General features: G+C 32.7%; 1 protein-coding gene across 3 annotated transcripts in view; it reads left to right on the top strand.

Annotated features, from left to right (window-relative positions):
- Positions 1-15,535, top strand: part of LOC105566213 (5-hydroxytryptamine receptor 1) — a 74,702-nt gene that overhangs the window by 37,032 nt on the left and 22,135 nt on the right. For 2 of the 3 annotated variants that reach the window (XM_012020040.1, XM_012020041.1), the window contains exons 3-5: positions 119-411; positions 2,233-2,476; positions 5,005-5,214. In XM_012020040.1, the coding sequence (XP_011875430.1) occupies positions 119-411; positions 2,233-2,476; positions 5,005-5,214 (747 nt within the window). The remainder of the gene's footprint in view (positions 1-118; positions 412-2,232; positions 2,477-5,004; positions 5,215-15,535) is intronic. The other variant, XM_012020042.1, reaches the window with a different exon arrangement.

Genomic DNA, 15,535 nt, shown 5'->3' on the forward strand with positions numbered 1-15,535 from the left:
TCATCCAATACGTCAAAAAAATTGCAATTAATGTGTCACTGTGTTAAAAGAATCCGCGTTTATTACATGACAATGACACATGGGAATTTTGAAAAAAAAAAATGTATTTCTTATTTAGGCATTTTTTCTGACCGTGCTGCTCCTCCTCATCACGTTCCTGACGATAGCAGGTAATGCTACCATCTTTTTCATCATCATATACTTCAAGAGATTTCGACGCTCCAACTACTTAGTGATTAGTTTGGCTGTGAGCGACTTGCTGGTCGGCTTAGTGGTAATGCCACCGGCAATAATCTACCAAGTGTCGGGCGATTGGTACTTCGGTTCTACTTCGTGCCACATTTGGCTCAGCGCCGATGTGCTCAACTGCACCGCTAGCATTTTCAATCTCTGCATGGTTTCCATAGACCGGTGAGTTCATTACCAACGATTTACGATTTTCACGAAAATTGGAATCGTGCCACAGGCAGATGATTATGTTTGTCTAACTTTCTTCGCGGATATGCACTTCAATATTAAGGAAAGTAGGATAAAACACACACACATTATAATGCTATAAAAAGATAAATTGGTGCATGGTTGGACTTCCCGTATAAAGGTTACTCATTGTCAACGATGTCAGTTAATTAACTCACAGTTAAATATTTTAGTCTCAATTTGGCCTCTTCTTGATTTTTGAACTAGAAGCAATAAAGCTAAAGTAGAGCTTTTGCGCTGGAGAAGAGTATGTTGGATTTTTAGCTTCAGATTAGCCTGAATAGTCGCTATTTCCCTTTTAGTAGTGAAGAGGCTAATACAAGACTAATCAACAGAGATTCACACAGTGGATTCTCTTTGATCCTTCATCATTTGATCCTTAATTGATCCTCGATGCTAAATAGCTCACAAAGAAAAATAATTGTTTAAATTAAAAGAATCGTTACAATTATTTTATTAATTTTCGTAATAATGAATACAATTGCAAAGTGCGTCATTTATTATCAATTACTGTGATGATTTTAGAATTTTTTTTCTTTTTAAATATGGTTTTACGTTGTAAATTTGAAGTAGATAATTTGTCAGTGTTATTATTCGAAAGTTATTATTTCGCTGTTATATAACAAATTAAAGTAGATATATTTATTATTTCACATTCTTTTTCTGCTGAACATTTTTTTCAAAAATATCACGTAATTGACAATGCAATTGACAACTGATACTGTTAGATTTGAGGCTATTTGTAGTCGCTATATCGAACGGTAATTGAAGAGTATCTATTGAAATATTATCTGTTAATCATACACAACGCGAAGAAATTAATTTTTTCTTGCATATTTATATAAATAAATATTATAAAGAATAAAGTTATGACAAACAACGTTATGATTTTTTAGCAGTCAATAATCAAAAAGTTATTTTAAATCTCTACTTTACTTATTGAAGAAAAAAAAGGAAACAGAGAATAAAGGGAAAGAGAGAATTCTGCTAGATACGAAGTGAGAGTGACACTGTTTAAAAGATCTCAAAGAGAGTAAAATTGATTAAATTCTGTTCGAAGGTTAAAATGAGATTAAAAACTTAACTCATGTGCGCCTCAAAATTGAGTTTTAAATCGACTTGGAATTCCAAATTAAGACAAAATAAAGTAATTGAGGCCCATTCCAGGACCAAATTACTCGATTCGGTACGATTTCCACATTGGTTGTAATGCTAATGGTATTCACACAAACGTAACGATTAAATAGGATTACTACTAACTGTTGATGCAACGAACATTCTCAGTTTGTAATACATTATTAGCTGATTAACGGATTACCAAAAATTGGAAGGCCATAAATATAGATATAGATGTACTCCAATGGGATACGTGCCTCACTATCAAAAAGTTCAAATCTATTCTTTTATTTTTCAAATAATTAATCACCCTTAAAAAGGACAGATACATCCTAACACGTCGAATGTAGGTCAAACAAAAAGACAAGCATTAGACTTAAAGAACGCAAAAATACTGTGAAAATGGATCCATCTTAAAAATTCAGTTATCACCGAACTTGTTTGGAAGCGTAATCACACTTTTAATTGAAATAATATAAGGCTTTTTGATACCGAGGATAATTTTCATAAAAAAAACTTATTTCAAATCGATAATCATAGAATAAACAGATTTGGCCAATTTTATTTTCTCGATAAATTAGTTGATATATAAAAATATCGAAATTTTCAGCATTCTCATATTTCTTTTCTGTGTTAAAGATTCTGGCTGATCATGAAACCGCTAAAATATGAAACGAAGAGGACGAAGCTACGGATGTCGCTGTATATCGTCATCATTTGGTCTCTAGCCATGTGCATTAGTCTACCGCCTCTTTTAACGATGGGAAATGAATATGAAGAAGTACAAAACGGGCCCACGCTCTGTGCGCTTTACCAGCATTTTATCTACCAAATTTACGCAATTGTAGGGAGTTTTTACATTCCGCTGCTTGTTATAATTCCGGTTAGTATAAGTGTATTTAGACAACAAAATATTTTAATATAATTTAACATACATTATATTCTTCATATATTTATATTAACTCACATGACCATTTCTCTTTTCACACTTTTCTGTTAAATACACACACATAGACGTTTTCGAACTCTGGTTACAAATTATTTTTATGTTTAAAACAGTTAATTTTGTTGCACTGTTAATAAGAAGTTTCGATGTTATTTCCTGTTTATGTCAAAAAGGATGAAATACTGTAATTGATAGTGCAAACATACTTGATTAAACTAACATGTGTTTCTTTTTTTTATTTGCATTACTTCGTTAATGTGGCATCTTACCCTGATCTACCATATAGCAGCAGTTTAGGTGTAATAAATACTATTAACAAGTCATGAGTTTTGATTTTTAGTAGTAGCACACTCATATGCGCGTGCGCAAGCGAGAGGAAAAGGCGTAAATTCAATTGGATAACTTACGGGTGATATATCTTAGGTGGATAATATTAATGCTGGCAGTATTTAAATTTTAAAGACTTATACTTCACGAAGGTCTCATAGAAAAAAGTATGTAACCAATGTTTCGGAAACATCTCTCAACTCATCTAATTAAAATGGGACACTCTGTATTCGAGGTGGATAATTAAAATAGGACACCCAGTATGTTACTTATAATTAATTAATAAAGATCTATAAAGCAGCGTGCCAAGTCACGACTCGGCGTCACACGTCACATTCGTGCGTAGCTGTTGTTATTTAAAAAACTTCCTCTCAATACCGCGTACGTAACAATTGTAAATATAGTTTTTTGTTGCGGATACACTCTGATTCGCAAATTCTCATTAAATAATCTTCAATTATTTATTGCGAAAGTAAAACATAAGGAAAAATTTTCTATCCAGTTTCCTTTTCTACATAACTACGGCCGGCTTTGCACTTATTATTACGCACCCTGTATATGTGACAGTATACATATATGTCGTAATATTTCAAACTATTATTTCTTTCTCACTTGCTATAAGTTTTACTGATACAATATTTTTCACGTGTTAAACTACAGCAGAAAATAGTTTATGTATATTGGAAAACAAAAAAATCGATTTTTTCATTAAAATTGCATTAAACTTATTATTTAAAAAAAATGAAAAAAACTGTAGGTAATTGCAATAAAAATACCGGAATATAAAATTGCCTTTTGCTTAAAAACTGCAAAATACTTTAAACACATCTTTAGTCGAGAGCAGTTGTACAGGTTTTTATTAATTCGTACAAGCCTCACTTTATAATTCGTCCACGTACAGCAGGCGTTGCGAATATACTATATGTGCAAGCTGAACGGTATATCAATTATGCAATTATTCGGAAAGATAAATTTGTCGCGCATAAATCATTCTGATGAACTGGAAAAGTTGCTTTCAATAATAATCCGTAGACAAAGATGAAATTACAATGAAACACGAAATAAACTAAACGGCACTCGCGAATAAAATCGTGATGTTGATGGATAATGTTAACATTAACGGTGCTTGCTCGAGCTACCTGTGCAAAATAATTTGTTATTAATACATAATTTACATCATTATTAGCGTAATCCTTATCATATTGACGCGCGTATGACATGCCATGATACGTAATCCATCTCCTATGTTTTAATATTTACAGAGGATTGCATAGGGCATTCCATATCCAATATTTTTCAATGTTCTTGCTGAAAATTCACTTGCTGCTATAATAATGCGAAAATCCTAAAACAATTTCGCAAACTCGAGCATATTCGAGTACGTTGGCAGTCCAATAAAGAATTATTGTACTAATATAACTCCATTTAATGTTTCTATTTAATTCTCGTTAACCCTTTCTTGCGTTTTCATATACTTTAGTAACAATTATATCAATTAATAAGTTATTTATTAATTGCAATTTATATTAATCTAGTAAAACTTGTTCCTTGAAATTTATCACGTGCTCTAAATTATCACTCTAATTACTTTAAAATATCCTAACTCCTCGCGTCGCTTTATTAATTATGTCGCTTTGCGCGTATGGTCAAGTAATTATAATCTTGCAGCAGAATCGCCAGAAGTATCTAATATTGCATGCAATATACACGTTAATTTTATACGCCCGACATAATTGCAAGTGCTCACTACAAATGTTCAAAGTGTACAAGTGGGAAATGCTATGCCCTGTGACAAGCCCAATGCTCATTGATGGCATCACACTCGGTAAATTAGGCGACACTGTCCTGAGATACGGCAACTAATCGAATTTAAAACAACAACTATGTAACGTTATTTAAATTAAATTACCCGCCTCGTGCCGTAAACGGTATTAACAATATCTAAGAAATAATTACTGACGTCAATTACCACGTAGCTACACAGTTTCGCAACTTTTCTAGAAAGAAACATGACTTTGCATGGCTGCAACTTTAGCACAACTATAATTTTTTATCGAAATATCGAGATATGCTGATAATTTCTTATCAAATGTATCATAAACGCACTCGCGTGACATGTGTTATTAATTATGTTGCAGATAAATTATAAATTATTTAATGCCGCACGCGATAAATCTGCCATGAATTATCAAGTGGGTCGGTTTGACATGGAATTGGAGCCAGACGTCAATCCGTCATGCGATCGCCATAGGATCATACGTTCAACCATCTGTCCACGACATTCCCACAACGAGCGTGTAAGGCCAAGTTTGCCGGAAACACACTTAAGAAATATCGCCTCATCTACAGTAAGTCATATGTACTGTATCATAGTTATACTTTTGATTTTTGCATCAACAGAATTAAAATAGAGTATCTATTTCACGTGGATCAAATTCGATTAAGGATCAAATTCGAATTAATGTGGAAAATTAATTCTAATCACTGAATACATCAATCTTTACGATGCTATTTTATCAGAACAATTCCTTCTTCTTTTTCTGAACTCGATTTCAAATATTTTAATTTTTCTTAAAATAAAATCCATTTAGAATTATTTAAACCGAATTACGCACATTGTTTCACAAATTTAATTAGCATTTAACTGTAGTTACAAATTAATGGCCAGTATAATTTGGGACGCAGTTAAATCCATTAAAGATCTCAGAAGAGGTCGAAACCGGTTTTAGGACTCACAAACAATTATAATTAGTTGTATAATATTATAAACTTTAATTTGCCATGATCCAAACTGACCGCCGATACATGAACAGCAACAACGCGACATTATGTGGATATTAATGAGTTATATAAATAAATTTATTTTAATCATATATTAATTGGTATTCTTAGATTTATTCTTAAATTTATTTATAATTATAGCAGTGCATCATATCACTCACATGCTACAACATAATGCAAAAATTATCATTTTTTAGTTGTTGTAAAATAATGATAAGTATTCTGTACATACTGAATGAAATGCTAAAATACATATAATTATAGTTACACTTTTGTTCTTTACAATTACAGTCATTACACCAAAATTTTTAAATAATATTACAAAATTTTATTAACTCGAAACATTTAAATTCATTTTCTGGAAGATTTCATTTTTTCAATTGTTGTTGTCATAGCGAATGAGCGATATCTTAATGATATCGAGATGTATGAATATGTATAATATATTATATGGTATCCATATGCGTGGTGTATCCGCCAAAAACTAGATCTCGCTCTGGAGCGTGTTCCGATATTTCTGCATGACGAAATATAAGATTCTATATGTCGTCAAGAAGTATTTGAACATATCAAATATGACTCATTGATCGGTACGTGCATCAACTGATCTTCAAAAATAAAATGAATTTATTTCTGTTCTTTCAGATTATTGCAATATTTATATGACAACGTAACGCTGCCTCAATGTAGTGTCACAATTTATTATAACAAAAAGCAAATTTCTAAGGTATAATTATTTTAATATTTTTAATTTTTAATTTTTTATTACTCATTCATCATTTAGTATTATAATTTTTATTAATTTAAATGTATTATAGCTTTATGTTTATTGGTCTTTGTTACGAATATTACTAAAATGTATTGCATTATATTGATAAATGACTAACCATGTACAGGGTGTCCCATTTTAACCGAATCACCCGTAAAGGGTAGTCAGAACAGGGCAAAATTAAGTAGAAAAGTCATGTATGTACCATGTAAAATTCAATAGTTTTTTAGTAATAAATAAAAACGTCTGAGCGAATAAACGCACACGAGAAGCAGTAGGCTAGTCTCGGCAGACATGCAAAATAGTTTACTTGTTTACATCTTTTACAATTTGATAAACGAAGGACAAGAGACAAGTGAGAAATATCTAAAAATTGATCCTGATATTTGTAATCTCCAGAGAATCGCATTGCAGGTCATTTGCGTATGACAAAACAGTTGAACAGGATTCGATTTACCTTGCGTAAAACATTCATATATTTCATATGTGCAATAAAATAAATGTTTAACAAAAATATGCATTTATTGTTACATTTGCCGATTTAATAACAACATTATGCATTCTATATTAAAGTAAATAAATCACCTCTCATATCTTTATATAATAACTAATGGAGAAATCAATTTATAATGTAAATAAGAGTATAATGAACATTTTTCTGGCGCAAGAAGTCTGTATAAATTAAATTATATTATTATAATTTAAATATGAATTAATATAAAAAATACATCTGATTTGTATCAAGTGTTTCTCTTCGATTTTAATCAGTTTTTCAACTTTTAAACTAATTAGAAATTGAATTATTTTGTTTGCAATGTATAATATTATGGGCAAATGTAAAAACACTTTAGTTTTATAGATGCAGAATAGAGGTAATGCGTAACTCCGCATAAGAACAATCGACTATATTCGGCGGGTCTTGAGTTTGATTCCGAGTCTCTCACCATATGAGCTTTGTTTTTACCAGAGATTGATATGAAGAATTAAAGGCGAAGAAAATGAAAAAAGAAATATGAAATAAATTACTTGTTTTGAGAAATATTTCGACACTGAAATTAGAGAGAACAGACTATCTTTCACATTGTAAATAGAAAAATCGCGCAAAAATCCAATTTTGGTTGATGGAAAATCTAATTTGTATCAATCACATTGAAGGAGTTTAAAAAAAGAATGAAAATAACAGAGAAAATTGCAAGACTCGATCTGTATTTTTTGAGAGAAATGAAGACTCTTCATATTGTGAGATAGTGGAAGATATGAGAATTTTTTGTTATATGCAGACTTCATAATTCTTTTATTTCATATAATTTTGCGCCATATCGCCACAATCCTAAAAAATAATGTATACAAATCTAACGGACTTTGTCTACGAACACTTAAAATATGTCATTTTGAAATTTCCTTTATCGCTCATACCTGTATGTATAAAGCTCCACTTGAGAGCGCGATTTTAATTATTATTGAGTATTGTGATCTTTTAATTCAGTTGCAGTACATTTGTTATTATACATAGCCTGTTGTGCTTCGGTTTAGTTCAGTGGTCAATTATCGATTATTACTTACCATTAATTATCCGTGAAAAGACCACCGATGAATATCTAGCAACTTTCCCTCGAGTAGTGAATCTTGTTTCTTCTTTTTTTCTTCCAATATAATTAGAAAAATTACATTGTCTTTTAAATATAGGGCGGTCTTGTCATTAAATTATGGGGTAGTTTTTCATTTGGAGAGTAATCTCTTTCTAAGTTTATTATCTTCCATGATTTATATATCTATTCTCCCTTCTGCTCCGCTATTGCGGTTAACTAGCGTTTAGACTTTAACGTTTAATCAATCCCTTCCATCCTAAAAAGAAGAGAAAGAATTTATTCGTTCTCCTCTGAATTCTATAAGTTAACTCACGATTTTCCGAAAAGAAAATTTACGAGAAATTTAAACAATCGCCAAATACGTGCGAAATCGATGAAACAGACAAATACGTAAGATTCTAGAGAAATTTTGCACCGTAAACTTAGAGATACTCCGTTATTCATTCATCATTCTTCCATTTTCCTTCTTCCAGCGAATGGATTTTTATTATCCTGGTTAATCCAGATCGGATATCTCTTTGTACTTTTATATCCTTTTATTCTTACGGCCATAACATTACTCATCACAGGTTTTTATCTCCTCACTTGAACTCTTCGATTTAGTTCCATCGCCAATCTTTAACGCGCTACTTCCCACTTTCCTTTCTGGAGAATCCGTCATCTCCGTTTTCTTTATATGCCACATCTTTCGACGTGGAATTTATTGAGGAAATCTCAATTCTCTCGCCCTTCGAGCAGAGCAATGATTTCGACGGACTCTTGTTTGCCGATCTCGACGTTCGGTTTCCTTAATCCGGCTGTCCTGTACACACGGAGAAAATTTTCTCTAAAAATTTTTCTTGAAAATCATGTAACCGTGGGACAACGCAACATTTGGGAGAATATTATGGGAATTTTTTGCAAATTTTACCATACATTTTATTAGTAATTGTACTTAGTATACATTTTACTAGTAAAATTTCAGGAACTCTCATACAGTTCTTCAAAATGCCATGTTGTCCCACGATTACATGATTTTCAGGGTAAATTTAAGGGAAAATTCTCTTCTTTCTCCGTAGGAATATATGCTGTTGGTCCCGAGGAATTCGATTTAAATAAACTCAGAACTGTAATGCCAAGGCTTACACTCGATATTGCTTCAATGAGCCATCCTAACTCGTACATATATGTATGTCTGAAAATCTCGCGTATGTACACACATTTATAGCGGTCTTTTTTTTTTCTTGACAGATAAATTATGTTAAATATTTTCACAATTTTACTTTGACATAACTAAATATTCTTATTGATAAGTTAATTTATATTAATCGTGAGTTTCTTTTATTTGATTAACCTCATTCTACACCCGTGACCTTCGTGAAATCGCACGAAATCTATTCTTTTATAATAATTGGGTTCATTTACTAAAATAAAAATCGAAACATGTGACGTCTTACAGAAAATGTCATAGCGTTCTAAAGAACCATTGACTGACACATTTGCAGAGTTGCACAATGCACTCGATTCTCACGCGTCTCAGGAGAAATTCTGTAGCGTCTCTTTTAAGTCTATATAAATTATATTTACAGAATGAAAGAATTCTGCGACTTGAATGCAACATTCGACTCTATTGTTAATATATAAACACAAATGCAGAGAGAGAGAGAGAGAGAGAGAGAGAGAGAGAGAGAGAGAGAGAGAGAGAGAGAACTTGAGAGTAATAACACGTAAATTACAAAATGAAGAAAATGCATAAGAATGCATGAGAATCAGTTCTACGTAAGAATTTTAAAATTGTCGTTCATTTTATACATTTCAAATGATTTTATCATATTTATTTCAACTTCTTGCTCTTCTTTGAGATACAATCTTGTATTTTTCTTGAAATGTACTGCTTTCAGAAAGAAACACAGTCCGTAAAATTTTATAAAAAAGAAAAACCAAAACAGAACGTACGTTTGTTCGTGCCACACAAAATCCACAAGACTCTGTTGTCGAATATCCTGGCCCTGACAGAGTGGAGAGTCTCGAGCTAGCGGTCGTAGGATCGTTTATGAAAAGGAAATTCGGAAAAGGGATATCTTTCGCCAGATACTAACAACGTAATAATTCAGATTTAACATATGTGTATTTTGTTCGGGTCGAGACCAAATCGTTCCGGAATTTACAAATCACAGAAACTAGCTAACGAAAAGAATTTCATTAAAACTGAACGACGTAATTTACTTGTTGCAACACATAATCCGTGAGAGTTCAGATACGGCGAAATACTACTAATATAATGAATCGTGAAAATGATTAAAAAAAAGAATATAAGGCATGGAAATTAAAACACGAAAATAAAAAAATGACAGCGAATACAAAAAGTAACAAAAGAACAGTAATTTACACGAGAAAAATAAATCCGGAAGGTCACGATGGCGCAAGAAAGTTACGAAAATCACAAAACTAAGAAAAGCGACAACTAATCCCGGAAATCTCTCTACTCTAATTCAATGACAAACGGAAGCTTATATGAAGGTCGAAGAAAAATACGGTGGAGTGAAAGAAAAAGGAAGAGAAAGAGAGAGAGAGATAGAGAGAGAGAGAGAGAGGGAGGGCAGGAAGGGACAGAGAGGAGGGAGGGAGGGACAGAAAGAGAAAGAGAGCGCATCGCGGTCCTGGTGGTCTCCCTAACCGATTATCGACTGTGTGCAGGAACAATTTCCTCTGGGAGGAGCGCGAAAATCTTTAGGCCTGGGGTCGACGGCCGCTCGTAAGACGAAACTCTACTATAATATCTTACTGATACCTCCAAGCCTCTCCTGACCGCTCACTAGGACACAATAGTTACCTACGAAGATTACGAAGACTAGGCCGGTATTCATAGTCTGTTCTTATATTTAAGGCCAGCTTAAGTATAGTCCTAATGGGTTGTAAACCAATCACAAAACCGTATCAGCATTTTAAGACGTTACTTAAGATGAAATAAGAACGGACTGATGAACATCGTCCTTAGCGCTACTTGGCAACATTAATTTACAACCCTCCGAAACGCATATCGGACAGTGGCGTGATCGCTCCCGCCTGGGTCCGAAAGCGCAATCCCAGCTTCCCCTCTCGGCCGGGCTTCTGCCCTTGTGACGGCATAACTCCAAATAAACGTCACGTCCCTCATATTATCGTTTACTTTTCCGCTACAGAAAGAAGATAAATGCTGATATTTTTTTCTATTCGCGTATATAAAATATACGTACTATATTTATCCGTGCTGAACCGCCGTATGATAAATTAATAACATGGCAAGAGACGTTAGATAGCGAAGATTAGATAGCGAAAATTGGGATTTATACAGTACCGGTCAAAGTTATGTCACCTTTTGATTTTTTGAGCACTAGTCTTAAACCGCACGAATGAAAAATTCGAAAATTATGGTATAATTTGTCAAATTTCATTAACCTTTCATGCACAAGATGCGCCTGTTATCAGGTGTCTATTGTAAAATATTGAGCATCGAATGTGTACCGGCCAAAGTTATATCAGCTTTAGGCTTTTTGAGCATAACTTTCGTCAAAGTACATCGAATATTGTAAAATATTGAGTACATTCGACGCTCAATATTTTACAGTATTCGATGTACTTTGACGAAAGTTATGCTCAAAAAGCCTAAAGCTGATATAATTTTGGCCGGTACTGTTATATACAAGATGAACCATTTTAATCAATCCACGCGAATATCTTGAAAAGAAGTTCTTTCAAAAAATGTTTCATACAAAAGCTGTAGGGTTTAGAGGGGACATAACATAATACTATTCGTTTGACATGAATGGCGTCTCCAAGATCAGATGGAGGTCAAAATGAATGTTTTAAATGGAAACCCAGATTTCTTATTGTAACATCTTTTTTTTTACTGATCCTACTTTATTTCATTCTAAAATAAAATCTTTTTATTAAGACACATTGTACAGTAAAGCTATAGTTTGAAATCTGACAGATATTCTTCTTCTTATTCTTTCAACGTAATACTTTGTTAAAATATCTGCTTATATAAAGATAAGGATACGCTTTACAAACTAATACAGCGTTACAAATGTGACAAAAGAGGACGCAAATTGAAAATCAATATCCAATATCACGTATAGAGAAAGACGGAATTAAATGAGTTCAATCGAATTGTCTTTATAGTGTGAAATATGAAGCTTTGTCGTACAAAGTAACATGAAAACATTCACAATGACAACCCATGAGACAGTTCTTTCTTTATAATATTACGTATTAAATCTCATATGTCAAATAAATATTGAAAACACTACATACATTTTCATTATATGCGTCATATTACTGATGTTATATCGCTATATTATACGACGTAAAAGGCAAGATAATAATTGTTGATTGTTGCTCGTAATACTACTAATTTGCTATCACAAAGAATATCGAAGTTTAATCGAAATTCGATTAACGTCGGAATTAAAATATGATATCTAATTGAAATTTGTATTCGCGAGCTTCATAAGGAGCAGATCATGAAGAAGACAAAATCACTAGATTTACAATAAACGAAATGCATGTTCGAATACAATAAATGAAGTGCATTGTTCGAATTTTACGTTCGTATATTGCAAATTAAATGGATATGTATGGATACGGATATAGATACTCGCTGTACATAGTTAACATGACACAAACAAAAATCCTGTGCAAAGAGATTGAATATATTGGGGCGTAGAACAAACAACTAGCTACAGGAATGCAAAATTCCAAAATGCCAATATTTCATAACTAATTGTAAGCTTTTTAGAGGATACAAAAATCCTCGCGATTACGGTGTTTGATGCTCAACATTTTCACGTTCTCAATAATTCAGCTATTCTGCTGACATGCAAAGACCTCAAAAGCAAATACTGATCGACGTTTCTCTTTGTAATAGATGCATAAGGCTCTGACGTGTTAAACGCAAATTCGAAAGAATACGAGAGCTGACAGGGTGTCAGTGTTTAAATAATTTTGTTATAAATGTATTTCGAAAAATGTTATCTCTCTCTGTCTAGAATTTGAACCTCCTTTACTAGGCGGGCGTCTCACCAATTCGAATACTGCGGTAACATTTTTCGCTATAAACCGTCTAATGTTATTTCCCGAATGCCACCTTTCGTGACTGTTTCGAAACTAGAACTGCACGTCGACTTAATTCGTCGGTCTTAAAACACAGAACAATTTCCATTATCCAGTTTGGACGGGTGGGAGGGTGGTATTGGGGGATACCAGATTGTTCTGTGTTTTAAGACCGACGAATTAAGTCGACGTGCAGTTCTAGTTTCGTAACAGTCACGAAAGGTGGCATTCGGGAAATAACATTAGATTGTTTATAGCGATAAATATTACCACATGCCTCAGTGGTCGAATTGGTGAGACGCCCGTCTAGTGAGAGGCAGGTTCAAATTCTTAGCTGAGGTAACATTTTCCGCTGTAAATTTATAACAAATTTATTTAGACACTAACACCCTGTCACGGCTCTTAGCCCTTTTATCCCTTCGAGTTTCTCTTTGTCTTATTATATATTTATCAAACTTTGTGGTTTCTAAGAATTGCAAGATAAAGGAAATGAAACAGTCCACTTGTTAGCTAAAATAAAAGCTATTAATCTATAATGAACATCGATCCAATAGATGTTTGAATTACAAACCCATTGGAAGTATTTAATTAAGCATTTATTATACTCGGTTCTTCCTCCATAATGAACGTGGCTGGCATTAAAAAATGAATAATGAAAGCTTTCCCTTTTAAAGCGTTATTCTGACCGAGAGTGAATTCCATCGCGTGGAAATGAATTTTCATAATAACTAGAAACGGGAGTATTTTACTGTGCGTATAAACGCGAACATCAAGCGTTACACCAACATCCTTTATGCATGTATAGACTCTTGTGCAGGATTGAATTTTTACGAAACATGGCACTAATTACTACAAAGCAGACTGCGGACAATCCGATATTCACATAAACAAATACCATTGTTATGGATTTACATATAATTGCACATATTTTGACAGCATGTATCTGATTGCCAAAATCGTTCATTGTGAAATTACTTTCTCTCGCGACGTATGCGCGGCATAAAAAATGCTAGGTCAACAAGAAAAATATTAAATTGACCGTTAAAAATGTTGACTGTTAAATTTACTGTTAGTTAGTAGATGCATGTCTGCGACTTTTTTTAAATCAGATTTAATTATAAAGTCAATAATATATGTCAATCATAAATTCAAAGTTAAGTCATTATAGCTCCTGTTACCACGACTCAATATAGAAGATATATCATTTATACACGCAGCTTGATAGTCGACGCTTGATAATCCGCGGCGTGATATCGTTATAAACATTAGTGTTTCTTTTCTGGATTATTAAGACATTCTATTACGTATAAAAAACATATTAAAGTATAGGATATTCAACATTAAAAAATGTTGAGCCCATATAAATTTGAGTCTAATATTCAGTACATTTATCTATATACATATATTTTATTTATATAAAACTACCTTAAAAAAAACAAGATGAAAGAGGGCGTCATCGCTCGTGAAAATAGTTATTGTGCAAAAGCAATATTGTTTTATCCTATTGTTACTAAAAAGTATTGGTATGAAACAGTGCACACACTGAGGAAATTGCCGATGTTGTGTGCGTGCGTGTGTAAACATAGATAAGGACTTCAAATCCTCTTTATACCTTACAGCGTAGAGATATGTTGTCCTCCTAAAACACCTTTGACTTTCCCCTAACATCAACATATAGAAAGCTTCTTCGATGCTTCATATCGGAACGTTATCGCACGAAAATATCATGACGCAATAAATGTCAATTTATATTTTCTGTTGATCTCCACACAAAATTTTTATTTCAGTTTGTTAGTAATATTGAAGATACAGCCTTAACACTTAAATTCTTCAACCAAATCAGCTATTTATTCACATTGACTGTTAAGATCTCACCGTATGTGGACTATTCCTAAGTTCATAATAAGTTTACGTGCATTTTTACCAAGGTTTAAATTAGAATAGATATTTTGCAGAATTTATATTTTCCATTAAAATCCACGATACAATAGTGCATTTGTATGAATCACGTAATACAGAATTTAATAGATATACTTACAACGCAGACGTATGATAAATTATGTGGTTTGTTTTTAGGTAAAGTGGCTCGATAATTTTAATAATAAACAAAATTGATAAGGATCGTTTGAAAGGAAGAGAATCCGTCAATTTATCGCGTGCATCCTAGATTCATATTATCATCAAAGTCAAAATATAATTATCTATCTATTAACAAGTCAGCCAACCAAAGTGAGCGAACCGAATAGAATTTTGTTCATAACTAATTTTAATTACTTTAAACCAGTAGGTTATAACTACATATAAATTCATTATTTACATTTGAAACAACAAATATTCTTCAACAGGTACGACTATATGTATATGTCACCGCGTTAATTATTGAGATGTGGTTAATTTTAGGTGTCTATGCTATGAGTATTGTATCGCGCATATAGATGTCTCATTACATCGTGTACA

The sequence above is a fragment of the Vollenhovia emeryi genome, unplaced genomic scaffold (genome assembly GCF_000949405.1).
Source record: "Vollenhovia emeryi isolate VEMERY1.0 unplaced genomic scaffold, V.emery_V1.0 DF939146.1, whole genome shotgun sequence".
NCBI lineage: Eukaryota > Metazoa > Arthropoda > Insecta > Hymenoptera > Formicidae > Vollenhovia > Vollenhovia emeryi.